This window comes from Nomascus leucogenys, chromosome 13 (genome assembly GCF_006542625.1).
Source record: "Nomascus leucogenys isolate Asia chromosome 13, Asia_NLE_v1, whole genome shotgun sequence".
Classification (NCBI taxonomy): Eukaryota; Metazoa; Chordata; class Mammalia; order Primates; family Hylobatidae; genus Nomascus; species Nomascus leucogenys.
In genome coordinates, this window is record NC_044393.1 from 45,622,480 (window position 1) to 45,649,726 (window position 27,247).

Sequence of the window (27,247 nt, forward strand, 5' to 3'; positions counted from 1 at the left end):
TGTAGACTCATGCCCACAGTTAGGGAAGTGTTTAAGGAGGATAGTATGCATTTGTGTCCATGTTGCCTTTCTGCCAGCCTGGAAATGCACTACCACAGACAGCAGAAACCTTCCTGGGTATCCTGGGCTCATGAAGAGCAAGAAAAATGAACCCCTCCACCTCCACCTGATGACTCCGTGAGTCCAGTGGGGAGATGGAGGTGGGGAGAAAGGGCCATGCAGCTGCAGGCGACAACATCTCTTCAGGAGGATGAAAACACGCAGTGTTTGGGTCCAGAGTGGAAATCTCATATCTCAGATGTCAAAGCATCAGGATGCTAACAGCTGCCAGGGAATTCTGGATCCAACTCTGTGCCTGAGGCTCCTCAGCCTTGCGACAGGGTAGCCTCCTTGGTGCCGAAGGTGACATCCATATTAATGGCTCAGTGCACGCAACTTCCCTGAAAGGCAGGGAGGGCTGGGGGGTTGCAAAGGCTCTCCTTACTCATTTGGTATTTTTAGAGAATGTCCTTGTAGAAAAGAGACCTTTCATGCTCCCTTTTTTGGGGAGTGGGAGATCAGTTGAAGAGTTGATTGATTTTACCCAGAAAGAGAGTCAAGATCAAGGTGGTTTGTGGGTCTTAAGAGGTCAAGTGTCCTCCCAGAAGTGACACATAAAGAAAGGCCAGCAGGAGTGGGCTTCAAGCCCATGTCTTCTCTGACTCTACAGCCCAGGCTGTGCCTGCTGACCTGCTCCAGCTGTGGGCTGAAAGCAAGTTCTCTGACCCCTCCGTTGAATCACAGTGGGCTGTGACTATAACGGTGGAAATGACACCGTGGGACTTCAAGGCTAAGTCACCCTCCCTTTCTGAGCTCTCTGGGCTGCCATGCGGAAGTCCGACTGCCTGAGGCTGCCACACTGTAGAGGTCACTGTAGGTGCTCTTCTCAATAGCCACAGCTGAGCCAGTCCTTCAGCCATCCCACCCCACAAACCAGGCACGGGAGAGAGAAACCCTTTAGGACCACTGGTCTAGCCACAGCCATCGGAGTCGGCCCATCTGAGGCCCTGGATTCCGTGGAGCAGCATTCCCACTGTGCTCCTTCTGAACACCCAGCACAAACAACCCAACAACAAAACAACATGGTGACCGGGCATGCCACTGAATGTGGGGAGCTCGCTTCACAGCGATAAATAACTAGAATGGAATTAAGGGGGAGGGAACGCCGCAGAGATGGGGAAGCAGTAATGTACCTAGTTGAGAATTTGGCTCAGAGATTTCTTGTTGGACAGCTGTCCACTCCTTAGACATCGTCACATATATGCCCTCCCCCAAACCCTCCAAATGGGGACAAGGGGACCACAGACTTTAGAGCCACTGGCTCTGTCGCAGAAGATGCTAGGGCAGTGGTGGAAAGTAAGAGGCCAGATGGGAAGAGAACAAGCTTTTCTTGTTCATCTTGTATGTGTCAGACATGGTGCCATTTGCCATTACATATAATCCACTCAGTGAGCAAATGTTCTGTCCCTACCACATGCCAAGAAGGGGTCTGGGAATGAAGCCGTATATAAAACCAAGTCCCTGTTCTCATGGGGCTTACGTGTGAGTGAGGGTGAAAAGTTGAAAAGCAAATAACTATGCAATGGCAGATAGCATAGAGGAAAACAAAGCAGGATAAGAGGAAATACGGCGGCATTTCAGAAAGGCCAGTTAGGAAAGGGCTCCCCAAGAGGGTGGTGTTTGAGCAGAGAGTAGGGTTAAGTCATGGAGAGTGGGGCTGTTTGACTTTAGAGCCCACACTCTGGGCACTAACACGAAGGGAAAGTGCATAACAGATGGCTCCACCTTCGAAAGCTGCAGGCTTTCATCTCCATTTGGTGATGGTCCCCTACAGGGCTCAGAGGACCCCCACCAGGCAGCGTGTGAACAGGAGGGCGGAGAGAACCCACTGGGGGCACGTCAGGTGCCACACCCCACACCCCTAGGCCTGGCCTATGGACCCTCCAGGCAGAGGCACAGAGGGGTACTTACACAGAGCACATGGAGGACCACCGCACCTTGTCTTCTATCCTCGTTGGTGAAGATGTCATTGGGGAATTCATGCAGGGCTAAAGAACAGAGAAAGAAAACTGTCTCAGCACAGGTGACCACATTTTCAGTGCTGTAGGTCTGGGAGTCTTGGTTTTAACATGGGGTCCACGAACTTGGATGAAAAAAAGATCCTACATCTTTAAGTTCACAAAACTAACCAGAATTTAGTGTTTCCTTAGATAAGAACATGGGCAGCCAACCACAGTAGTGTTAGCAGAACCTGGGGCTCGGCCCCACAGATATTTTCATAACACATCATGCCATCATACTTGTGCAGCTTTCACCCACTGCTTCAATTTTATGGTGGTTGTTAGGTCACCACCTGTGACTTAAAGTGTTAATGAGGAAGCACGTGAACTACTATATTGCAAATTTGTTTTCTAATATTTTGACAGCTTCATTTCCACACAGTCAGTTTCCATGTGTAACCTTATGTACTTTGCTGCATGCATGCATTGAAAACTGCTTTTCTGAGCGGGGGCTGTAGGCTTCACGGGATCACCAAAAGGGTCTGTGGCTCAGATAGATTTGAGGCCCCTGCTCTAAGTGGGTCTTCATTGTGCTCCTCTTCCACTTTGCCTGACCTGGCTTAGGGTGTGGGCCTCGTGTGCTATTAGAACAACCCCCTCCCTGCTCCCTCCCTCTGCTGAGTTGACCTCCATTTGTGGCTGGACCAGAATGCCAACCACAGGGATGTTCATGCCTTCTCAATGTTCCAAAACTTTCTGCCTTGAGATGAAAGCTGGAGTCTGTGAACTGACGGTCCCAAGAAGGTCCTCCACCACTAACTGGGCCTCCTGTCCCTTCCTCTCATAAAATCCAATCAACCTTCTGGGCAGGTTCTTACATCTCCTCTCCTTTATGAAGCCTCCTGTGCTCCCTCCGATAGGAATCCACGGCTCCTTTGCTGGAGGATGTGCCCATCAGGCGCGGCAGGAATCAGCACACACCACCCCCACCCACAGCCCCACATGGGCAGACATCACCAGCTGCTGAAAGAAGTCTTTCCCTCTGAGCTTGATGATGTCTCCAAGTCTTTCACTAGCAAGTTCTTAGAGAAACCACCACCATTTGATGGGGAGGATATGCTAGATGATACCTGCTTGCCACTTGTCTTATTTTGGATTCCCCTAAAAGCAGACCCTCCGACAAGGATGTGGAGCTATGTGGTTTACTTGGGAGGTCACTCCAGGATGCACTGTGCATGAGGGAGGCAGTGCAGCCAGGAATGGAAGAAGAGACAAAGACAGTGGTGCTAAGGAGTGAGTGGATGACCTCTGAGACATCCAGGCCCAATTTTGCTGGGGACCCCTGGCTTGCCCAGAGGATTTGTGCAAGACACAAGCTATCGGTCACTGCTTGAAAAGGCTCTGCTCTCTGCATCCAAGGCAGCACTGGCTTAAGGCATTGTGCAGGTCTTGGGTTGGAGCCACATGAGGTGTTTGGGCCAAAGGGTACGTCTAGTACATAAAGCAAGGCTCACCTTCCAATGTACGGCAAGTGGGGGAGAGTTAAAAATACTACATTATATACTTGAAACTTGCGAAGAGGGTGGATCTAAATCTTCTCACCACACACACACACACACACACACACAAAAACACACACATAAATGGTAACTATGTAGAGGTAATGGATATGTTAATGAACTGAAATGTGGTTAACATTTTACAATGTATCTGTATATCAAAAGATCAAGTTGCATACCTTAAGCATATACAATTTTTATATGTCAATAATATCCCAAAAAAGCTTTTTTTTTTAAAAAAAAAGCAAGACCCACCTGTATGTCTAGCTAATCACACTCTCTAGTTTTTTATGGTCCTTTAAACATAAAAAAGGAGACAAGAAAAGACAGGAACATCATGATTATGGGAGGATTTTTCTAAGCTGAAGCTGCTCTAAACAGGCTGCAGGGAGCCCCTCTGAACAACAAATAAACTGGGAGAGGCCTGGAGGAGTTTCCCTTGGGGACCAAAATGAAACCACGATCTGGAAATTAATGTGAGGGGCAGAGGGATGACAACAGTGAGCATTTATTGAGCACCTGCTTCTGGCAAGCACTGTACCTTGCACTTTGCCCCTGTGATCCCATCTTATCCTCCCAAACAGGTTCTTATTCCAGTTCTGTAGATGAGGAACCCAAGGTGAAGACAGACGGGGCAACATGCTTGGGCTCCATGGCTGGAAAGTGGGAGAAGGGCGGCACACCCGGCAAACCTAGGGCTGGGGACGCCCCTCACAATGCCACCCCCCTCCTGCATGGATCTGCAATTCCATTCTGCCCTCTGACCTCTTCCTTCTGCGACCTCTTCCCAAAAGAGCATTTGACCTGATTTACATTCAGCTGCCACACTCCTGGAGGCGAAGCAATAGGCTTTTTCTTTTTTTCTTTGCATTTTTCAGTGTAGCTGCCACAGGGTGTTTTGGCACTGGCCAGTCCTAGGGTTGAAAGGTCACCTCTCCTATTGTTCTCCTAGTCCCAGAGCTGGAAGCTAGAGATGGGATGCTGAGTTAATGTATCAATCACAACAGCCATCACCCACGGGAAACAAGCCAGTCATATGCCCGGGGGCAGTGCCAAGCAAAGGAATCATGTGTGGAAACCGCTTATTTGAGGTCCCCAATCATCAATGAGGGGTACGGGGGGTACAGGTATGTGGCATCCAGTTAGCTCTTTACTTCCCACCCCACGAGCTTCCTCCATGATCGATAACAAGGGACCGAGGGAGCACAGGAAAGGAGTGAAAGCCACCCCATGAGCATCATCCACGTCTGCACTGGGTTCTCCCCAGCCCAGCTCTATTCTCCTGCCTCACTGCTGCCCCGTGCATGAGGCCACCAAGGACCAGAGAGCACATCTGTTCCACCAAGGACACCACGTCTGTAAGTGACAGGCTTGGGTTCTGAATCCAGGCATTCTGAGTTTCAGTTCTCCACAACATGAACAGCAACTGGCTGAATGAAGCAACTGCAGATATGTGTATCCCACTGGGCCTGGTTCTCTGGTGGAGGAGGTTTCTTGTCAGGGGTCTCCATGCCAGCCCACATGGTGGCCCCAGCTGGGACCCCTGGGGAAGACACACTGGAGGCTGAGCCCTGGATGGAGCAGGACCCAAAGGGCCCCTTGCTGGCTCAGGACAGTCCACCCAGAAGCTGCCCAAAGTCCTGGCCGGGCAGGGGTGAGCCAAAGAGAAACCAAGGAGCTTCTTCAGGGTCCTCCTTCCTTGGAGGCTCAGCAACCCTCCCTTTCCTCCCTTCAGGGGGTGGGCAGCTTACCAGTGACCTGATCTTGGTCTGCTCTCCAGGGCCTGCTCTCTGATCCATGCCCAGCTGGGAGCTCCTCTATCAAAACTGTCTCCTCCTGTCAGCAGTCACAGCTGGCCATGAGGAAGTGTGTGAAAATTCTCCATGGGGCAATGAGAGCCTCCAACCTGGCACAGTCAGCAGCAGAGCCTGTGAATGGAGCGGCCGGCACTGTGGGCCTCCTCACCTAGTTGAATGTGGGTAGAATGTGGGAGCTCCAGGGTCAGGGTGGACAAGGCAGAGGACAGTCTAATGGTTTTGAATCACTGTTCTTCAAGAACAATAAAAAGTCTTATTTGATGGCCAATAGCAATGTGGAAAGAATGACCAGGTTAAATACTCACCTAGCAAACTTCACCTGACATCCACCCACTCTGACCACTTTTTCATTACAGCACCTCTCAGAAAACACGTATCAGGAAAATAACGAAATTGGAAAAATGGTTTCAAAGGACTCATGCAGAGCTTGCAAAGAATACTACATGTATTTTATTTTCCCTTTTATATATGCATTATCATTTGAAAAAAAGTCACAGGGAGAGATTTCATCTAAAAATTGAGCTAAGCCCAGGCTGGGCGCGGTGGCTCATGCCTGTAATCCCAGCACTTTGGGAGGCCGATGTGGGCGGATCACAAGGTCAGGAGATTGAGACCATCCTGTCTAACACGAAACCCTGTCTCTACTAAAAATACAAAAAATTAGCCGGGCGTGGTGGTGGGCACCTGTAGTCCCAGCTACCCGGGAGGCTGAGGCAGGAGAATGGTGTGAACCCGGGAGGCAGAGCTTGCAGTGAGCGGAGATCACGCCACTGTACTCCAGCCTGGGTGATAAAGTGAGACTCTGTCTCAAAAAAAAAAAAAAAAAAAAAAAAAAAAAAAAAAAAATTGAGCTAAGCCCTCTTCTCCTACCCTGCAAGAGGTGAGTCTTCCCTCATAGGTTCCAAATGCCCATGCCTTAGGCTGGGGCCCTCAAGAGCAGACCCCGAGAGAATGATTTGAATGACAGCTGTTTGTTTCGGAGGTGATCCCAGGAAGCATCGGGAGCAGGGTGGAGAGATGAGGCAGGGAGGGGAAGGGGCTGGCACAGTGTCTCAAGCTTGCTGGGAGATGGAGGAAAGCAGGTCTCAGAGTTGTCTACTGCAGGGTCAGCAGCAGGGTGGGGGGCTCCGTCCACTGATGCCTGCCTGTCACTGTTTAGGGCTGTCCCAAAGGCACTGACCCTTCAACACTTCTGCTCAGGCCTGCACTGGCCAAGCCAAGCATGCTTCTGGGGCCAGAGAAGGCCCTAGAAAGAGTCACAGGTGATATATCAAGAAACCATCCACATGTCTGGGTGCAGGAATGTCCCATGTCTGCCCTAGCCTGATACAACAGAATACCGTAGACTTGGGAGCTTAACCAACAGATATTTATCTCTCACAGCTCTGGAGGCTGGAAGTCTGAGATAAAGGTGCCAGCATGGTTGGGTTCTGGTGAGGGCTGTCTTCTGGCTGGCAGAGGCCGCCTTCTTCTTACAGTATCTACATGTCAGAGTATGACTAAGCTCTGGTCTCTTCCTCCTCTTATTTGGACACTAATCCCATCACCGGGGTCCCACTCTTACACCTTTATCTGACCCTAATCACCTCCCAAAGGTCCCATCTCCAAATACCATCATTTTGGGGGTTAGGGCTTCAACATATGAATCTGGGAAGTGGGAACAAACATTCAGTTCACAGCATCTCCCAAGCCTCCTTTGCATAAGAACTGAAGAGGAGACGCAAGGTATCTTATGTGCAGGAAAGGAGAGACCATAACTTATACACACATAATTAGCTTCAGCACACAGTAGTGGGGCATGGGGTGGAGGTGGCAGAAGGGAGTCCCTCTGCACAAGCATAAAATCAGGATAAACTCTTATTAAGACTTGCATTCTGAATCTAGCATGGTAGGACCCCAATGTTAAGACTTAGGGTTGTAACATGTTCTTATATTACATATCCAGTTCCACCATGTTAGAAGCTTCTTTGATTCATTTGCAAAGGACATTCGTTGCCAGATGACCCTGCAGCATAGAATGTAAATCAGGAAGGATCCTATCCTAGAGACCCACTGGGGCAGCAGCTTCGTTTAGGGAGGCCATAAGGCTTGTCATTGATCTCTGTCAGCTCCTACGTGCGTGCTATATACACAGCCTACTAATAACATCGTTATTTCACTCATCGTTGCCTTGCTGTGGTTCTAAAGCAATTTGGTATCGCAGTGTTTAATCTTCCTAAGGAACGGGTCAGCCTGGAGTCAAGAAAAGTGTAAAGTGTCCTCAATTGGGAATCTGGAAATGTGGGGCTCAATGCCAACATGTCCAAAGTGTGGCTTTGGCCACCTGTCATTTCATCTCTCTGGGCCTCAATTTGCCTTTTGGCCCTTTGAAAAATGGCCTCTGAGGATCCTCCTTCCCATTGCCTCTGGTCCAAACACAGTACACTGCAGTGCACACAGCAGATGCCTGATAAGTCTCAGTGGGATGAAGAACTCTGAGAACAGACCTTGGGCATGGATGGGGTAAATCCACTCTGCCCAGTTGACCCAGTGGTTCAAGAAAAGAGCTGCAACAGCAGCTGTGCTTGCCTCCTGGAGACTGCAGAAGCTTTTCAACTGGCGACACACTCTGGTGCCTTGCAGGTGTGTGTGGGGCATGCGATTTTCTGAATAGCTGCAGCTCTCCAAGAAAAGAGTGTATGCAGACAGTGTGGTGCACTGGACTGGAAGGCTCCGCCAAGTGCTTCTTGGCCTCAGTTGGTTCACTTCTAGAACAAGAGGTAAGACAATGTGGGGCCTCTAGCGCCTCCCAGAGCTGATGGCTGGTGCTGACGTCACCCTCTCCAGGTGTGCGTCCTCGTGCCAAATCCAAAAGTACTCAGCTCATTTTTTAAGGCTTGAGCTAGGATGCTTGCTGTATTTGGGGACTAACATTTTCCTTGGGTGATCAGTTAGATTTTGCATAAGATCCCACAGTGGGGAATCAGGATCAGGTCCAGATCTCCTTCTGTGCCACACTGGGCCTCATTTACTTCATCTGTAGATGGGTGTGTTGATGTCATCCCTGCAGGGTTGTTATGAAGAGTGTAGATAGTGAATGTAAAATACCTACCGCCATGTTTCCTGGGGTCACATATCATTATTCTAAATTACAACAACAATGACATGCTGGCCTGGTGTGGGCAGAGGACACATTCATCTCTGGTCTTGATGTTGAAATCCACATATTGCCAATTCCTTCCTGCCTTGCATTGGCATCTGTTTCCCTGGATGGTGATTAGTCCATGAGAGCTGCATAAATGCATGTGCCTCCAGGCAGGTGCTTCCGGTACTCAGCCTGTTGGGGCCACATGGCCCACGTGGCCTGTTAAGAGCAGCTACCTATGCAAGGAGAACTGAGCAGCCTCATCCAGCTGAGAGTCATTCCCCAAATACCTTCAAGGTCCTCAAAGTCTCTTTCTGCTCCTCTCTTTCATCCCCCAATTTTCTTTTCAGTGCATCCCGCCAGCCCTGGGGGCCTGCAGAAGCAAGTGGTGCTGTTCCCATGGAAACCACAGGGACCTGAGTGGAGTGGATTCCCCTTACCAAGGCAACAGCAATCAGCTTCCCTGCTTCTCCCTCCTGGCTGCTTTCATGCGGCCCGAGTTTGATGAGTCTAAACGGAGGTTCGCAGAGGTAGAGAGTCTTTTCTTCTTTGCTTGAAAAAAATGCAGCAGGAACATTCATGCCATCTTTAGACATACTCATCACATATTGATCAAATGGAGCAGGCCAAAATGAAGATCAACACATCCTAAAAAGCCTGGATCCCTTAACATGTCTGAGCAAAAGGAACATGGGCTGCTGCAGCCATCAGAACACCAGTCTGCCATCCCAGTGACCTTCTCATGACAAAATACCCAACGCAACTTGAGGGATAGGTCTCTCAGGAATTGCACCAAAAGATGGCAGTCTGGATGCTACCCAGCTTCCCCATGCAGTGATGAGTGGCTTCAAGCTTCTGTTTCAGATGCTTTCATCTGTCTTAGTAAAGCCTGTTGCTCCCACTTTTCCTGGGGCATTGTAAAAACTTTGTCTTCCAGGTGCGGTACCTCCTCCGCTTCTCACAAAGCCTTCCCTGCCTCTCTTTCTGTGGCCCAGTTGCATTGCCCCAGTGCTCATCAAATTATTTTCCAACCACACTGTAGGCATTTGCTTGTCCATGTGTACCGTGGACAGAGTGGCACCATGAGCTCAGCTCCCTGAGGACAGGAGCCCTGTCGTTTCTCTCTTTGTCATCAGCACCCACCAGGCTGGGATACAAGAAAGAGGACAATAAATATCAAGTGTGACTGAATGCAGAGGGCCTTTCTCTCAGGAAGTGGTTTTGTATAAACACAAGACAGGATTATTGGCTGAGAAATGGTGTTGGGAGGGACAGCTCAGTCAAACTCCCAACTACTAGATCCCAACTCTGGTGGCAATGAGGGCTGTTCACAAATACCCCATTTCTCATTGTTCCAGAGACCTAGGAGGAGTACTTCTACATCCCTTTCAAAGTTAGGTAAGGCCATGCAGCTTGCTTTGATTAGTGAAATGTGAGCAAAATGATGTGGGTTGCATGTGGCTTTCAAACCAGTGCCTGGCTCACCATTTTGCATTTTCTTGTCTCAGCATTTCTTGAAAAATACATCAGGATGCAATGTGCATCTCCCATCAGCCTGGATCCATGAGTGACTGATACCAGAATCCCCAACCCCCAATACACACATTTTGTACATGTAGCATGAGTAAAAATAACATTATTGTATTTTGTAGCCACTGATCTTTGGGGGCTGTTTGTTACCCAGCATATCCTAGCTCCTTGTGAGAAATGCATATGGTCCTTGCTCCTTGGCATCCCTACAGCCTTTTGCACATTGTTTGCCTTGCAGCAATTTTTGGTTGTTTTCTCTCTTCTCCAGTAGACTGGGGGAGGGAGGTTAAGGTTGTAGGATATTTATTCTTCTCTGTAGCCTTGGTGTATAGCAAAATACCTGGGACACAAATCACTTAATAAGTGTTGGTTGAGGCAATTAACACATTTGTCATAACTAAAGGCCCCTGAACAAAATTATCCACAAAAGAATCTGTGTGAAAGTACATAAATGCGTAACTTAATTTTCTAAATATTTAGTCTTTGGAAATGTTTTAGAGACATTTCAATGCATGCTTACATTCAACGAGGTCAAGTAAACCTCAGGCAGGCATGGGAGAAGGCATCTGGCAACAGGAGGTGCTGGGTGTTCCAGGGAACCAGTCTGTTCTTAGATCATCTTTTGAATTTTTTTCTGGTTCTAAAGACCATATCTTAATAACATTGGAAAATTTATTAAATCAATACTGTGCCAAAACACCACTGCTTACTTTCAGCCCTTACCATCTGCTGGGTACCATACTCAATACTAGTTAAAGGTACACAGCCCTTATCACTGAGGAGTTAACAGTTGAGGTTAGCTTGGGAGCAAGGGGACTCTCTTTGAAATCATCCCAATACCTTAAGTATTCTGAATTTAAGAACGGAAATAACCTTTATCAAGTATTGTAAATATATTTATCACTTTTTCATTGCTTCTATATGATAGGAAGCATTATCCCAATTTACAGATAGGTAAGCTGAGGTCCAAAGAGGGCAAGTAACCAGTCCAAGTTCACACAGACATTAGTGGAAGAGCTGAGATCAAACTAGGGTCCAACTTTCTAATATGTTGATTCCACTGTCCTAGAAAGAACAAATTACCCCATTTTTTTCTTGTTTTTTTAAGGGCATAAGTCCTTCCCTTCAAAAACCAGAAACAAAGTTCAGATTCAAATGGATTGATGTGCGAATGAAAACAAGGTCATGAGAAGCATCTCTGTGAAGGAAGATGCAACCACAAGTCATGGGAACAGATGGCCTAGAGGGATCATTAAACTGTCAATCAAAATAGTACTGCCAATCAAATTTGCTAAGAAAAGTTGGATCAGCCAAATGCTTATGTGGTGACATTTGCTTACCACAGGCAACCAGCATTTTACAAGAGCCTGAGGGCTTGGATTTGAATCCGTCCTTTATCACTCATAAGTTCTGTGGCTTTGGGAAAATTCCTTAACATCTTTGAGTCTTAATTGTTAATGTGCAAAATGGGAGAATGAAAACAATACCCATTTATGTGGTTATTATGAGGATTGATGATGATTATGCTTATGAAATATGCAATACCTAAAATTGGGCAAGGACCTATCAAATGATAGCTCTGTTTGTCTCTAATTTATTAAATAATGGAGAGAGAGAAATATGGATAGGGGCATTTCCCAAGACATCAACACCAGGCCCACAGTCCTGGGGCCCTATCTCTTTTGTACTAAGCACCTGCATCTCTTTGCCTGAAGGCTTTCTCCAGAGCTGAGAAAGGATCACCTGCCCAGGCACTGCAGGCTGGATATGCTGGAGAATTAATACCACTCTTTCTCTCAGGAGAAACTGTCAACCAAAGTCTGATGAAAGGTGGGTGTATAAGTACCCCAGCTCCCTCATTACCTGGATGAGATAATGCTGAGGTATGTTCTACACTGTTAAGAGTTCCCAGCAGAACTAAGCTCTGGTTGCTCACGGTGGTAACATGCCTATGATTGGTTGCCTATCTGTCATTGTCTCGCTGTCTCACTTCCCAACTCCCATACTTGGGATCATCTCAGAAACAAACAACTTGTACTTGAGTCTGTTTCTGGGACTACTTCTGGAAAACCCATATTTAGAAAAGGAGAGTTAGGAATTTTGCACTTTTCCCTCTCTCTATTTCAACAAAGATTTGTTTTTCCAGAAAAGAACTTAAGCACATTTGGATGAATTTTTCCCTAAATCATGGCAATAGTCTGTAAGGACAATTTGCGGTGGATTTGCAATCTAGATAGCATTATGTAACTACCTTACTCCTGAATGCAGATTGGGAAACTGCCTTTGCTCCTTGTTCATGATGCTGAAGTTGATCCAACATCATGAGAAGCCCCTTGGTTCCCACTTAAGAGCTCTTTTTCTCATGTCCGTATTGGCAGAAGATTTTAAACAATCAGCCCACAAACTTTTCTCCTGGAAGAGAACAGACATTCTTTGGAACTAAAGAACCCCAATCATTAGTTACATAGACTATTGGCCTAGCAGAGCACTGAAATGTAATTTGACAAACTAGAAACATATTTCCTTATCAATAATAAAAAACCATGGCATCAGTGCTGCTCATGTCTTTGAGCCAGCAGCTACTGTAGAAAATACAGCAATCTCATGAATAATGTAGTTTTCTCAGGCCACAAACATGGCAGCAGATAGGAGGTCTGTTTGCAGGGGCAAGAGCCTATGGCATGCATTTGTTGCTCACATGTGATTATCAAGGCTCTGTCACTAATGAATTCTCATTAAAGAAAGTGATATATTTATGGTAAATCCCCTGTGGTGTGCAGAACTTGATGCTCTTCTTGGACTCCTTTGTTTCTCAAAGTGTCCCTTGGTGCCAACGTCAGAGACAGAATGTTTGAATGGGTGACCTAGGATCTAACCCAAGTGCTGCATCTGTCATGTTCTTATGTCTGCTATTGATCCAGACCCACAGGCTGATGTACACAGGAACCCACTAAATAGTTCCTCAAGGGGACCCATGGTGGTTACAAGGAATGCCCATTCCTGTTCAATGCCCTCAGAAAGGATGAGATTGCATGAAAAACTTTTCTAGAAAAAAAATGCACTTGAAATAGTGCTTTTGGAATGTAGTAATTCCCTACAGGAATCTGCATGGAAAGTTTTTAAACTTTAAGCATTTATTTTATAGAAGGTGTAAATGTGCATGCTAAATGGCTGGAGGTTTCAAAATCAATGACATTTTTTAATGTTAACTCATCAAATTCCAGAGCTGGAAGTAACCTTTGTGGTTCTATTGGTCTACAGATGGGAGGATAATATCAGAATTTCATGAAAAGCACAAAAGTTTCCCTCTGCTTCCCCTCTTAAAAACTGCCGTTTTTCTTTCCTCCTGATGTTGTTATTCCACGACTGCCAATTTTAAGGATAGAAAATTGGTCTCATTCATGTTCATTGCTTGACTGCTAATGATTGACTGATAGGCTGAGTCTTGGATGGGGCTCAGTGTGGTAGAGCGTCTCCATCTATTAGCAACGTCTACCATGGTTAGGGGAATGGGAACAGGGACATGTGCGCTCCTTATTTCCCTATACTGAAGCTTTGCTAACCAAGTCCTAAAATGAAAGAATAACTGGCACTCCTTGGTCCTGGTAATAGTGATTCCTGACATCATTTTGTTTGATCTGCACCTATTTTAGAAAATAATCCATTTAAAAGGGGGAGAATTATTACTAATCCATCTGCTTGAATGTATTTGGTATCTTCAGGGAATTTATTGAGAGACCTTTAATCTTTAGCTTGATTTCTAGTTTGTGATTATGAAATAAATATCTAAGAATATGCGTAGCTGTTGTAGGAAGACATAAATAAGCAGACAAAAAATATTGATTAGCTCAGTTGGAAAAAATACGAGCTGTGCTTACTTCTCAGTTTTGGTCTTGGCCACCTCTGGCCCCCTCCTTAAAGGGAAAATGCAGATGTTAACTGCAGGAAATCATTTTTCCTTTTATGTTACCATATATTCAATATTTTTTGACCACTTACCTATAATTTTAGGTCAAAGCACTAAAGAATCTGCAAATTACACCTGAAACTCTTTTAAGGGTAGATTTGAACTCGATTATTTTTTGTTAGATCACTAAGTTTGTGCATCCAAAGTTTAGATTCCAAATATCAAGGCTCCATCTCTTGGAAAACATTTGCCTCTGAATATGAACAGAAATTAAGAAAAGAGCATAATTAATTCAAACCAAAAAAGTAATTCATTTGTTCACTTTTCTCCATTTCCTTGAACTGTCACAGGGCTCTGGTGATGGCACATTATAGCTCTGAATGAAACATACTAAGTGCCTTTTGCTTCAACAATGTGCTTTGGTGTCCAGCTAGGATTTCGGGTTACAGATTAAGAACAGGAACTGATGACATGAGAGGTATCTTAGGAAGGGCACTGTGCTGCCTTGTAGATGGCAGAAGAAGACCTGTCAGAGTTTGGAGCAAGCAAGATCAAAGTAAGATAATTTAGAATCTACTTGATGTGTATCTAGCATTTTTTTTTGTTTTTCTGAGACAGGGTCTCACTCTGTTGCTAGGGCTGGAGCGCAGTAGCACTATCATGGCTCACTGCAGCCTCCAACTCCTGGGCTTGAGCAATCCTCCCACCTTAGCCTCCCAACAGGTGTGCATCAACATGCCCAGCTTTTTTTTTTTTTTTTTGCTAGAGACAGGGTCTTGCTATGTCACCTAAGCTGGTCTCCAACTCCTGGCCTCAAGCTATCCTCCCACCTTGGCCCCCCAAAGTGCTGAGATTACAAGCATAAGCCACTGCACCTGGTCTTCTATTAATTTTTTTATTATATATTTGACATCATAGATGATGGCTCAGGAGATTCTGGATTCTGTCATCTTCCTCTGAACAGTGTTGAGTTTTGTTCTAATAGGAAGTTGAATTATCGGAGGATTGTAATTACGAGCCACAAAGCCAGAGGTGGTTTTAGGTTTTAAGCTTTGATTGAATTACTGGAGGGTCATCATTTGTGGTAATTTTAGGCCTGCTTTAAGTGTGCCCTTAGTCCTGAGATGTGATCCCTATAGGCTTTCAATGGAACATCTGAACTGTTTATCAAGCCCCTTTAACTTTAGAGGCTTGCACTTCTCAGTTTGTCTCCCCAGTGCCAGGCAGCAGCTGACATATCTGCTTTCAGCCTTTCAGCTGTTGTTTTCCCTGGGCCACGTGGAGTCATCCCCAAGCATGTGAGGTTCAGCAGTCAGTCACGGACCTGAGGGAAATTTATATGTCTATTATAGGGCTCTCCCTCTTTGACTCCTTTCTTTCTGAGATTTCCCCCAATTTTCAGCTGCTCTGGGACCCCAGCTCTAATCTCTGATGCCTCAACAGAATAAGACTGCTGCTTTCTGCCTGAGCTCTATCCCCCATATGCTACACACCTTGGGGAAGTTTCAGAGGAGAAAAGCTAACTGCTACGGCCCTCTGCCAGTGTAGTTTTCTTTTGAGGTTCATATCCCCTCCAGTCTCTGCTTGCTTTCTTCAATTTCCTCTGGAATATATACATCATAAGCGGCTGCAAATCAAATTCACATTAAAGATTCCCCAAACTTGCCCTTAGCCACATTAAGTCCTCCATGGAACTTATGATGCCTGGAGTCACGGTGTGGCCTGGTGGTAAATAACAGCCTAGGGAAAGTAAAGGTTGTTGGGATGGGCTGACAAGCTAGGATGGAAGGCCTGGGAGGTGAGCTAATTGCATGCCAACTTACGTGGATAAACCAAAAATCAGACAGAAAGAGCAATCAGAACAGTGGGAGATTACAGGAAGAGACACTGCAGCCTTCCAAAGCTCTCAACTATAAATATTTCAAGGTCAAGTCATCCCAAACAAGCATCTGTGGCAGTTCTAATGTCTCTGACAGGTGATACCCCAAGGCTCAGAGGCAAGAACATGTGTTCAGAGGCAAAATGATATTGGAAACCAGTTACAGCCAAGAAGGTGAAATTGTGTTCTACTTTCCTTTAGAATCTGTGGGATCTCTTAGATGTTTGCTGTAAGTGTCAGATTTTGATGTCCCATGTGAAGTCGCCAAATTGAAATTCATGGCAACAGCAAGGTAGGTGTTTAATAAATGCTTTTCGAGTCTAGAGAAACTTGTGAAGCTTTATGAAGAGGAAAGAAAACTGGGCAGAAAATACAACTTTTGACCAAGTCTGGCCATTACATAAAGTACCTGAGTATTAACATGTACATTTTTATGGAAGAAAGTGAAAATTTGGCTTAGTTGTTGAGTTAGTTAAGACGAAAATGATAAATACCATAATTTATGTTCTAAGTAAGGAGGAAAAGTGGACATGAAGTAGGAGGAAAAGGTTTCACTTCGTTCTTATGTTAGAATGCCATCATATCACCCATTATAAGTCAATTACTTCTTGCTCCCCCTCAGAACCTATGAGTTTGTGTCATTGGCACAAAGATTGCCATCTTTGTCTTTCCATGTACTTAAGTATCATTGCAGGGTTGGCTGGAGTTGAAAACAGATTAAAAGAGATCCATAAAGTAATACAATTATTACAAGACAAAATAATGCAAGAGGTAGTGGTAGCAACATCCACTCTGATGTAATAACCTTGGTCATGATGTCACAGAGGCCTCATGCAAATGTATACATTTACAGTCATGAGCTAGGACAAATTTCAGGCCCACTTGAGTCAAAGGCTGATCAAAGATACTAATACCTCCTCTCCAGCCGTCCAGGAGAGGAGTGGTTTACCATGTAGTTGAAGAAGCTGCATTGCACCTCACTGGGCTGTTTGAGTTCTTGTAACGATGTTTGAGTTCATGTAGTGGGTGGGGTAAAATAACTTAGCAGAATTTTCAAGGATGGAAAGGAATTTAATATCATTACTTCCTTTGATCTTTTCTCATATATTATATACCTTTGAATTTCAGGGCATTTCATATAGATTTATGGAGGAAAATTTATTAAAATAAATTCTTTTAGAAAATGACCCTTTCAATGTTTGAGACAATTTTTTATCCAAATAATATTGTATTCAATGACAGACTCCAATATTTAACTTTTCTTGCCTAGCTCACATAAATATGATCAGACTGTCAATCCTAATTCATAAAAATCTCTGATCTCCTAGGTAACATTAAGATGAGGAGAGAAGCAAAAGAGCTGCTTTTGAATCTGATGATGGAAGCAGCAAATCCCATGGGGATCCTGAACAAGGAGAGGAGACCCTGCCTAATAGCTTCTGAGGTGGCGGCCGAGTATCCACAGTTGGGGGACTGGAGAGAGCAGCATTTCCTTCCACTGAGTCTATGACACAGAAGCAAATCGAGTGGCTTTTTCTCAACAATTTCAGGTAAATGGTTCTTTCCAAGGTTACAGGTTCCTTTGGAAAGATTCAAAGACCAAAGTGACTCTGATCCCACTTGCATCATGTAATGAGCTTTTCAGGGACACAGGTGTGCACCACACATCAATACAACTCAAGGGTTCAGGGCAGAGTCGCTACATCCACCATGTCATTCTTCAGCTGGCGGAGGGTAACAGGGAGTATTCAGCACAGTCTTGATCTCAGGAGTTTACAGCCCAGCTGGGAAGCTAGCTTCCAGCACACACACACACGAATGCACAAACTGGAGGATGATTGAAGAAATCAGGCTATATCTCTAAACATGTCTGTATGTATACATCCATGTGTGTACATGTATGTAAATATAGGTATGCATGTATGTGTGTGTGCATATGTACAAACATATGCATATGCAAGTATCTAGGTGTATATGTGTAATGGACTGAATACCCTACTCCCCAAATTCATATGTTGAAATCCTAATCCCCAGTGCGATGGGGTCTTTGGGAGGTAATTAGGTCATGAGGGTGGAGCCCTCACAAATAAGATTAGTATCCTTATAAAAGTCATGAAATATTAGCTTGGCATAGTGGTATGCAACTGTATTCCCTGCTACTCAGGAGGCTAAGGTGGGAGGATAGAACCACTGCACTCCAGCCTGGGTGATGGAGCGAGACCTTGTCTCTAGAAGAGTCACGAGAGAGTTTGTTTCCCCACTCTGCTCTCTGTCACGTGAGAATACAAGGAGAAGTCAGAAGTCCGTCACCCAGAAGAAGGCTCTCACCAGAACTTAACCATGCTGGCACCCAGTTCTCAGACTTCCAGCTTCCAGAACTGTGTGAAATAAATTCCTGTGTTTATAAACCACCCAGTATGGTATTTTCTTAAAGCTGCCAGAACTAAGATAGTACGTATGTATGTGTATCTGCATAGTAACCATCCCAAACATAGTGGCTTAAGACAACTGTAACATTTTATTGTTATGTCTCACATTTTTAGGGGTTGACCGGCCTCAGGTAGGTGGTCTTTACTTCGCTGCTCACACAATTGCAATCATATGGTGGCTGGACCTGGAAACGTGAAGGTTCAGACACTCACTGCCTGTCTGGCCTCTGGGCTAGGGGAACTCAAACACCTGGGAGCTGGAACAGCTGGGGCTCCCTGGCCTCTCTAAGTCTGTGGTCTTGCCATGTGGTCTTCTCAGCTTGGAGACTTCTCACATAGTGGCTCAGAGCTGCATGTGCACATGTCAAGAGAGTCCAGGAGGAAATCATACAGCCTTTTATGATCTGGCATAGGAAGTCATGCAAAACATTTCCACTGCTTCTGCTGGTCATGGCAGTTACAAAGATTTAACCAGTCTCAAAGGGAGGGGAAGTGGACCCTACCTCTTCATTTTTGGTGGGGGAGGACAAGATTCTGGAAGAGTATGTCGTCCTGGAGTTCTTGCTGTGGTCTTTTGGGAAGATGCAATCTGCCACTATTTATCTCACCTGAACTGATAACCATAGCTATAACCATGTTGACAACAATTGATATCTATTAATATGGATCAGACAGTGAGTGGGAAGTGAGGTCAGGAAGGAAGGTGTCAGCATGAGCCAGCACAGAGAGTGAGGCTGCATGGGGCAAGTCAGGCTTGAGTGGAGCCTTAGAGAAGGACTGCGGAAGGCAGTCCAGGTGGACAGGGAAGTAGAGACAAGGGTGTGGGGGTGGGGGTGGGGGTGGGAGAGGAGCAGAGCCATCAGAGTTTGAATGAGGTGGTGGCTCTTTAATGCTGTGGTCCCCAACCTTTTTGGCATAGGGACCAGTTTTGTGGAAGACAATTTTTCCATGGACTGGTGGGGAGGGGTGGTTTGGAGATGATTCAAGCACTTACATTTATTGTGTACTTTATTTCCATTATTATTACATTGTAATATATAATGAAATAATTATACAACTCACCTCCATGTAGAGTCAGTGGGAGCCCTGAGCTGGTTTTCCTGCAACTAGACAGTCCCATCTGGTGGTGATGAGAGACAGTGGCAGATCATCAGGCATTAGAGTTTCATAAGGAGTGTACAACCTAGATCCCTCGCATGTGCAGTTCACAACAAGGTTCACGCTCCTATGAGAATCTAATGCCACCACTGATCCGACAGGAGGCAGAGCTCAGGTGATAACGTGAGCTGTGGGGAGTGGCTATAAACACAGATGAAGCTTTGCTTGCTCATCCACCACTCACCTCCTGCTGTGTGGCCCAGTTCCTAACAGGCTAGGGATTGGTACTGGTCCATGGTCTGGGGAATGGGGACCTCTGCTTTAAAGCATTTCTCCTTGAACAAACAGCCAAGTTCTCCAGCAGAAACAGTAGCAACTCTTAATATGTTAATATCATTGTTCCCATTGCATGCTCTTTCCTGATCCTCATGAGAACTTGAGAGCTCTGCGCTTCCCAGAGTGGGAAACTGAGGCCCAGTTCACAAAGTAAGAAGATCCACTTGATCTTCTGAGGCAGGTGTCCTTCCTTCTACACCACAGCAGCCTCTTCAGGATCAACATTAGACAAGGTTTAGTTCACGTTTCTCCCCAGGCTCAAAGGGAAAAAAAAATGTGCTTATGCAAACCCTAACTTTGTTTTTTCCCAAAGAAATGACTGCACCAAGCATCTGCAAAACCATGTGGAATTGCATTAAATTTCACAGTACATTAGAGCCCAAAATGGGACCTGAGACTAAAATTGGCCAACTTCCTAATTAGCCTTTTACTAAGCCTTGGGCTGGAGAAACATGACCCCGGAGGACATAGCGTCTGGAATTCTGCTCCTCACTGCAGGCCTTGTGGTAAGTATCTTTCTCCAACTAGAGCTTCCTATTCAGATAAAACCGTCCTAGCCCCTTCTACCCAAAAAGGGACTGGTTTGGAATTCTTGCCTTATTTGAGTGCCGGAAATGTCTACTTGTGTCTCAACATTTGTCATGGGCTAAGAATGAGCTGAGAGCTGACTCAGATTCTCCTGTTGCCTGAGATACATCCTGATGGAAAGCATGTTGGCACCTTTTGTAGGGACTCTTTCTATGCCCCAGGGCCCCTTTTTATCATGTGCACATTTTACGGCCATGGGGTAAATGGCTGGTACCCCAATGTCTGCTTGGTGTGTTGGAACTCACAAGGAGAAGGCAGAAGGAGTTGATACTGGGGCTTGCAAAAGAGCCCAACTTACAACAGAAAGAAGTTTAGACACTGGGGAAGAACAGGCCTGGTGCTGTTATTGCTCCCATAAACTCCTCTGAAAGTTGCTATAATGGAACTGAAGCTGGCAGTCAGGGTTCTGTCCTCCTCCCTGGAAAGCCCTTTACCATTTTGCTAACTCCAGCTTCCAGAGTGCTTCTACACTCAGGAGCCAGCACCCAGGGCTCTGTTGTGCTGAAGTTCCCCTCTGTGGGACTCTGCTTGACACCGTGCCCTTCTTGGCCTCCTACCTTTTCCTGATCACACTACGTGCTCTCTGACCAGTTTTTCCAAGGAGCACGTCCAACATGGCTTTCACGGGAATGCTCCTGCCAGGCTCGGCTTCTGGCAACCCAGGCTGACTCAGGAGCCACACAAATGCAGCTTCTTCCACAAACACTCTCTTGATCATTCCAAAGGAATCCTGCAATAAATTGCTATAGAGATTGGGAATCCAACCACATGAGTGCAGGCTGGAGGGTGGGCGATGGACAGCAACTTGTTCCCCACATCCCGGCGCAATGTGGGGATATGGCTTCATATGCTCCTTTAATGTGACAGGGTCCTGAGTGAACCGTGCACATCACTCCACAGCCCATCAGCTCCTGAGTGTCTGTTTTTGCTCAGTGGAAAAGCACATTTCCTGTTGAGACTCCAGCATGCCTATGGGGCCTTGCTGCATGGAGACCAGCTGGCTGGTGTTGAGGATGGATTGATGCTAGACTAGGCTTGCTCTGCGAAATCATCAGTGAGAAGTGGGTGAGGCCAGAAGTGGAGAAGCCGCAGAAACAACCACCCGTGGCCAAAGTTTCCATTCCCTTTGCCAGCCAAAGGGAGCCGGGGTGTCCCAGAGGCATGTCTGACTCGTCTGCACTGAGAGGCTGCAGGCAGAGGGTCTTCTCAGTGTTTTCACTGGCTTGAACACATTCCAGACATTTCTACGTTCTTCTGTCACATCATTTTTTAAAAAGATCTTGTTTTTGCCGGAAACTCAGATCCAAAGAGCCAAACAGAATCCACTGTGTGGCTATGTATTGGTGTGTTGGAAGCAGGCGCAGACTCAGGTGACAACAGAATGCCCAGCCTGAAATCTGGGGTGCTGTGGAGGATGTGGATATTAGAACTACATGGTATGGAAGAAAATGGCAAGTTGGGTTTGAGAATGGAAAAGATCGTACTTTTTTGTGACCATTTCCAAATAACAGAAAGGGAAGTTCTAGAGAAAAGGCAAGAAGTGAAGTGAATGGTCAGGGCAAGATTGGGCACAGCCGAGGGAGTCAAGTCTTGCAAATATCATCCACCCAAAAGGTATGGACCACACACATTTTGGCCAGCCTTGCCTTTCCTGGGGGAAGCTGTACTGCCATAAAACGAATGAAATCAGCTCTTTTTATGCTCTCATATTTTAACAAGCCTGGATGAATAGCTGAGTGGCTACATCCACAGCTGGCGATGCTCTACAGAGCGAGGCGTTCATGTCTGACCAGCTACATTCGCTTATGTGTCCACCCCTTCCCCTACTTTTACAAAACGTGTCTAAAAGCTGAGAAGGAAAGGGCTGGAAAGGAAAGTGACTTCTCATAGACAGATGAATGATGTCTCCTTGTAAAGGTGACAAGAACTTGTACATCCAGTCCAATGTGAAGTACAGGCAGGACAACCACATGACTATGTCTTGTAGATGCTGTTGGTGCCCGCTCAGAAACCCTTCCTGGGGCTGATGCATCCACCTCCTGATAAAGGCTAAGAGTAAGTTCTCCAGAGTTGCACTTGGCCAGTGCATGTGACCTCACCCAGAAATGCCTAGAAGATTAAGTCCTCACTCCAAGACGGGTGGTAGACACTAGGGTACAAAGGCCAGCTCCTGCCTCAAGGCAGGACAGCTCTGTGGTGCCGTTCACACTCCATGGTCTCCTGGGATCCACCTGGGGCTGGTCTGCAGCAAAGACCACTCCTTTGCTGCCTCCTTTCCTGCCTGATCCTGTTTATCTCACTCCTCTTCTCTGGAGATCTCTCCAACAATAAATGACTTGCACAAGAATCTCTGTCTTGGGGACCCAACCCGAGACAACCTCTTCAGTTGGCTTTTGTTCTAAGTCTCCAAAGGAATGGGGCATCCCTTTGAATTGTAAAATGCATCAGAGGTGAGTCTTCTAGCCTTTTAGGGAAGGCCAGAGCAAGCTTTGCCTCTTAATCCCTCTAAGTCACTGCAGCCCGGAGCTGGATGAGTGGGTCTAGCTCCTTCTGTCCCAAATTCCAGGCTCAGGAAAACCCTAGTCCAGGCTGTGCACCCTGGAAACTGACCTACAGCACATAACCAAATTTGAATTAGTCACCAAAAACAATGTGCACCCCCAAATTCCCACCCCAAACATCTTTGCAATCATTAAAATGGGGTAGTATTTCCTTCCCCCAAATCTCCCTTTGAAGCTTGAAGAGAGATTCTGGAAGGGTTTTATATGTTAATAAGTTTGTTTCCCAGATGATTTCATCACTTGGAAGGCAATGAGTCTGGACAGAACCAAGCATCCTCATTGAGATGCCCTAAAGATTCGTGTTTGCAAAGCTTCTCTCCACTAATTTTGTAGATCTGCTAGATGGAGCCAGTTTACTGCAAGAGTACTTCTCTGCTGAAGCATTTTCAATTCTGGAGAGAGATTTTTCTCCCCTTCATCACAAGGACTAAAACTGTCTAAAAAGTTTTCCACAGGCATGACTTATTTGGGTGGGTATGGACTACAGATGGGCAAACCCAGGGTCTAAGTACTCAGATAACAAAGGCAGCATCTCTGCTGGGCACATGTGGGCCTGGTGGCCGAGGCTGAGCCTCACAGAGAGATACCTATCAAAAGAAGGATCTCCAGCCACAGACCTCTCCCCCTCCATGCAGATCTATGCACCCCAGGCCCTGGGGAGCCGCCCGGAAGGAGCATGAGCTATTTTGACTTGGAATGTGGCAAGCTAGGCCAAGGAAGTTGGAGCCAAGAGATACAGTGTCCAGCAACCAGCAAGCACACCCGAGAGAGAGCATTTCCCTCCAAACCAGGCCTGTGAGGAACCAAAGAGGCAAACAGCATAGTGGACCATCTGCAGCATGACCCTAGAAAGTCTGCCTCATTGCAGTGTTTCTGGAGTGTGGAGGGCTAAGCCATTCTTTCAGGGCAGGGGATGAATTGGCCATTGGCTTGAGAAGTGTTTCCCTGACTTGCCCTAAGCCTAACTGAACCCCCCCAACTAAGATTCTTACCTCCAGTCCAGTGTTCCCATTTTATGATCCATCCTCTTTCCCTAAGAAAGCACCCAGATTCTCTTCTCTTATCCACCCCCCGATATCTGATGACTGCTTCACATTTTCAGGCTATTCTACCCTTTTATCCTCAGCCTGGTCCTAAGAATGCAGAAAATAGTCAATAAATGCTGGTTGAAGAAGCATACATATGATTATTATATAGTACGGTGTTAGTACTTGGTTTATTCATTCACTCACTTAATTAAAATTTTGGAGTACCAACTCTATAACAGGTGTTGTGTTAATCAGTAAATAAATAGACAGTGTTCACCCGGTTTGCTTATCTTTCTTACTCTTTTTAAAAATACATCACTGAATTGTGTGTGTCTTCCAAGGTATGCATTCTAGACCAACTTCCAAGGTCTTCAGGCCCTCCCACTGGCTATGTCAGAGATAAGATCTGAGATGGTGAATGCTCATGTGACCAACTCAAGGGGATGGAAATGACAGTCATTGAGATAACTGACAAAGAAATGGCCCACACCTGCGATGCTTCCCCATCCAGCTGGTCACCTGGTCGGCTTGTACTGATTCCTGTCACCATGGCAACGAGGCCAGGCCAACCATTTAATTCAGAGAGCTACACAGCAGCCTCACAAGCAACCTCAGGATCCAGAAATAATTCCATTCCCAGAGTCAGATATCGGCAGTGAGACATATAAAACATTATTGGAAAGATTAGAAATACCATACTCTGAACTGCTTCTAAATCCCTAGGGCTGTTGAAATCCCATCGCTATGGGTGGATAGCTCTTAAGGTATGAGAAGTACACACAGGATGCCTGGAAGGTGCTTGGTGTGCTTCCAGGGATGTGTAGATGAGGATAGGCCATATGAGAACAAACTTGGTGAATGTTAATAGTTATATAGTGATCATTTTAATATTATTATAAAAATATCCATGCTTATTTATGAAACAGATATAATAAAACTAGCTTCAAAAAGAAATACAGTTTTTGAAAGTGAGTTTAAGGAAAATACACAGGAAATAATACTTCTCTAGGGAGTATGTGGATATGGTGAACATGTAAATATGAGATGCAGGAAACTAAAGCACTGGATCTCTGGCCTCAGGAGTAAAAGGCTAAAGGTCCATAGTGAGTGGGATCCTACCACAGTATTAAGTTCCTGGAATCCTGCTTCTCGAATGGGAAAAATGAACGACTGTAAGAACTCCCATGGACTGAGCAGGTGTGGTGGGCTGAACGCTGGTGCCAGGCTATAGACGCGTTGTCTCCAATGGTCCTTCGAACACACTGGCAGATAAGTGGAGTTGTCACCATTGCACAGATGTGGAGGTTTGATTCAGAAGGAAAATAATCTGCCCAAGGCCACATGACTCATAAGTGGCAGAGACAAATCTAAAACCCAGTTTTCTTGGACTCCAGAGCCCAGGCTTTTAACCACAATGTTGTCCTGAGTACTATAAAGCAAGCATCTGGCCTAGAGGATAAAGAAGAATATCCATGGCCTTGTCAAGGCCACAAAGCTCTGCTTGAAATACTTGCAAAGTTTCCTATCAAAAGGTAGATAACTGTCAGATCTAGTGCATAGTGAACAACCTGGGTATCTGCCCACACCACTGGTTTTCATCTGCACCCCACTTCAGTGTGCCTCCAGTTTGTAACAGCCAGCACCTGCATCTTCTCTTTGAAGAGGGGTGAAGAGGGGGGCCCTTGAGCACTTCTGGAAGAGCCTGGGCAATAATGACACTACTGTCCTGCCCAGGTCCCTTAACTAATCACTGATGGAGGAAGGTGTTTGCAAGCCCAGCTCCCTTGCCCAGGGTTGGGACATCCTGGAGGGAGAATTCACACTGAGTACCTCTGGGATTAAGATGAAGCCTTCCTGGGCAGTGTTTTGACTGGGGAGACACCCTCAGTTTGGTTCCTCCTCTTCTCTTTCCTCTCCCACTCCTTTACCAGCATGTCCTTAGTGATTTGCACCACAAGTCCTCCTGAAAGCACTTCTGGGGAACCCATCCTCATTGGGAACAGAGGAGGGGCAGAGGTGTCTGACACATGGGTAGGAGGGTAGAGGAGGTATGGGGGATGCCAGAATGTGATGGCAGCGCCACTGAGTGCCTGGGGTGACAGGGCCTGGAAAGGCCTAAGCCAGGGTGACTGGAAGCTCAGGCAATCTTTGTCCATCGAGGACAAGGGTTGGTCATTTCTGCCCTGAGGTCATTGTGCTAAGGGGCATGGAAGACAGATGACACTTCTGTTCAACCAAGTCAGGAACACAGCAGACAACAGATTGGTGCTGGGGAACCAAGCATGTCGAAAGAACCATCTTTGAAGAGGTTAGTTACAGACTAGACAGCTCACAAGGAAGGAGGATTCAATGTGCAGGAAACAAACACAATGACCAGGAGGAACCGGAATGAGAAGCATATTCAGAGGACAGGGAGGGGTGCACAGCCCTTCCCCTCTCTGGACAACTACGAGCTCAGGTGAGGGACCTGGGGAAAGAAGGTTGGTGCTGCTATCCCTGGCATCTAAATGCAAGGACGGCAGTGAGGACCCCTCCCCTCCAAGGAATGAAAGGGCAAGTTCACATGCCTCAAATGGTTGTTGCCATAACTGGGTGATTAGTGCATGGGAAAGGAGGAAAAGGCAAAGTTGAGTTTTGTGAATGTTCATATTTTAAAACATGAATAAATTACTTTCTGCTCACTGAGAAGAAACATAGAAACAATCAGAGATTAGAAAGTGGCAGTGGCACAGATTGCCATGAGGGAGGAGCAGGGAGAAAGAATTGTTTCCCACAAGCCAGTCATTCATTCCATGCAAGGGCTACAGACGCATATTTTTAAAACCTTCAAGGGATGGCAAAGAGCAAGGATGGGAGATATAAGCCCCCATTTGCCCCCTAGGCAGTTCTCCAGGATTTTATAGGTGTGTACCAAGAGCATATGAAATCCCACATCCCTCAGGAAGGTGGGTCTGAGGTGTGGAACTACCAAACTGAGGAATGGTGTTTATTTTTAACATTAGAGTGTCTTTGGCAAAATCTTCACCCTAACATCCCAATCTTAATAATAGCTCTAACTGTATCAATTACTAAGTCATAATTACTGTCTTTTAGCAGACATCCAGGTCAGGATTTTTCAGTAGTTCAAATACCACTGCACCTAAAGCCGCTGTTTAAGGTGGTTAATGATGCACACGGTAACTTGGGAAACTCCTGGGCATCCCTCTCTCCATAAAGTCAGGGGATTCGGTAACAAAGGAGGCCAGTGGGACTCTTGGGTGCTGACTGCCTCTCTCTTGGCTCTGTGGATGAAGTATATGGCAGGAGACATTTTTCAACTGCCAGATTTCTCACGAGCCTGAGAGAGTTTCTG

At 46.0% G+C, this 27,247-nt stretch overlaps 1 protein-coding gene across 3 annotated transcripts in view; it reads right to left on the reverse strand.

Moving 5' to 3' along the window:
- SLC24A3 (solute carrier family 24 member 3) overlaps positions 1-27,247 on the reverse strand; it is a 509,497-nt gene that overhangs the window by 200,150 nt on the left and 282,100 nt on the right. For all 3 annotated transcript variants that reach the window (XM_003268234.3, XM_030826204.1, XM_030826205.1), the window contains one exon: positions 2,011-2,087. In XM_003268234.3, coding sequence (XP_003268282.3) covers positions 2,011-2,087 — 77 coding nt within the window. The remainder of the gene's footprint in view (positions 1-2,010; positions 2,088-27,247) is intronic.